Source organism: Octopus bimaculoides, chromosome 30 (assembly GCF_001194135.2).
Source record: "Octopus bimaculoides isolate UCB-OBI-ISO-001 chromosome 30, ASM119413v2, whole genome shotgun sequence".
Taxonomy (NCBI): Eukaryota; Metazoa; Mollusca; class Cephalopoda; order Octopoda; family Octopodidae; genus Octopus; species Octopus bimaculoides.
The window spans coordinates 6,641,139-6,642,104 of NC_069010.1; the positions used below are offsets into that span (position 1 = coordinate 6,641,139).

The 966-nt window shown below is 45.3% G+C and overlaps 1 protein-coding gene across 1 annotated transcript in view; it reads right to left on the bottom strand.

Moving 5' to 3' along the window:
- Positions 1-57: 57 nt before the first annotated feature.
- LOC106878440 (C2 domain-containing protein 3) overlaps positions 58-966 on the bottom strand; it is a 16,514-nt gene continuing 15,605 nt past the window's right edge. Inside the window, exon 16 of the mRNA XM_014927648.1 lies at positions 58-158. Within this exon, the coding sequence (XP_014783134.1) occupies positions 58-158 (101 nt within the window). The remainder of the gene's footprint in view (positions 159-966) is intronic.

The following is a 966-nucleotide window of genomic DNA, read 5'->3' on the forward strand; positions in this document are numbered from 1 at the left end:
ATATAGGGTGAAAGGCGACAACAACATGTGGGTGAATGTGTTAGTGTTCGATTGGTGTCAAGTCTTTATTTTGTGTTGATTTATAGCATGGAATACTGAATCAGGTAGACAGAGGGTGATGCCTGTACGAGATGTCTTCATGGAAATGTCAGTAATGGCTGGTAAGAAGAGACACAAAAACACACAGAGATATAGGGTGAAAGGCGACAACAACATGTGGGTGGATGTGTTAGTGTTCGATTGGTGTCAAGTCTTTATTTTGTGAGCAATACCACCATTGGTTACAGATGTTCAATGGACCAATCAAAGGTTCACTGAATGTCTGGAGGTGAGGAGAAACACAGATGTGAAGGTGCGTGGCACAGTGGTTAAGGTGTTCAACTCATGATCATATAAGGTCGTGAGTTCAATTTCCAGCTGCATATTGTGCCCTTGATCAGGATGCTTTATTTCATGTTGCTCCAGTCCAATCGGTTGAAAGAAATTAGTACCTGTAATTCAGAGGACCAGCCTCGTCACATCCTGAGTTACACTTAATCTCCCTGAGAGTTATGCTTAAGGTGTATGTCTGTGGGGTACTCAGCCACTTGCTTTTAATTTCATGAGCAGGCTGCCCCATTGATCGGACCAACTGGAACACTCGTCATCATAACCAACTAAGTTTCAGTTATATATATATATACATACATATATATATATACATATATAAACCCGTGGAAGAGGCAGGCCCAGGAAGACCTGGGCTGAGGTGGTGAAGCAAGACCTTCGTACATTGGGCCTCACCGAGGCGATGACTACTGACCGAGACCTTTGGAAATGTGTTGTGCGTGAGAAGACCCGGCAAGCCAAGTAAGATCGTTGCCAGTGCCCCTGGACTGGTTCTTGTGCGGGTGGCACATGAGATGCACCATTTTGAGCGTGGCCGTTGCCAGTACCGCCTGACTGGCTCCCGTAGGATTTTCGAGC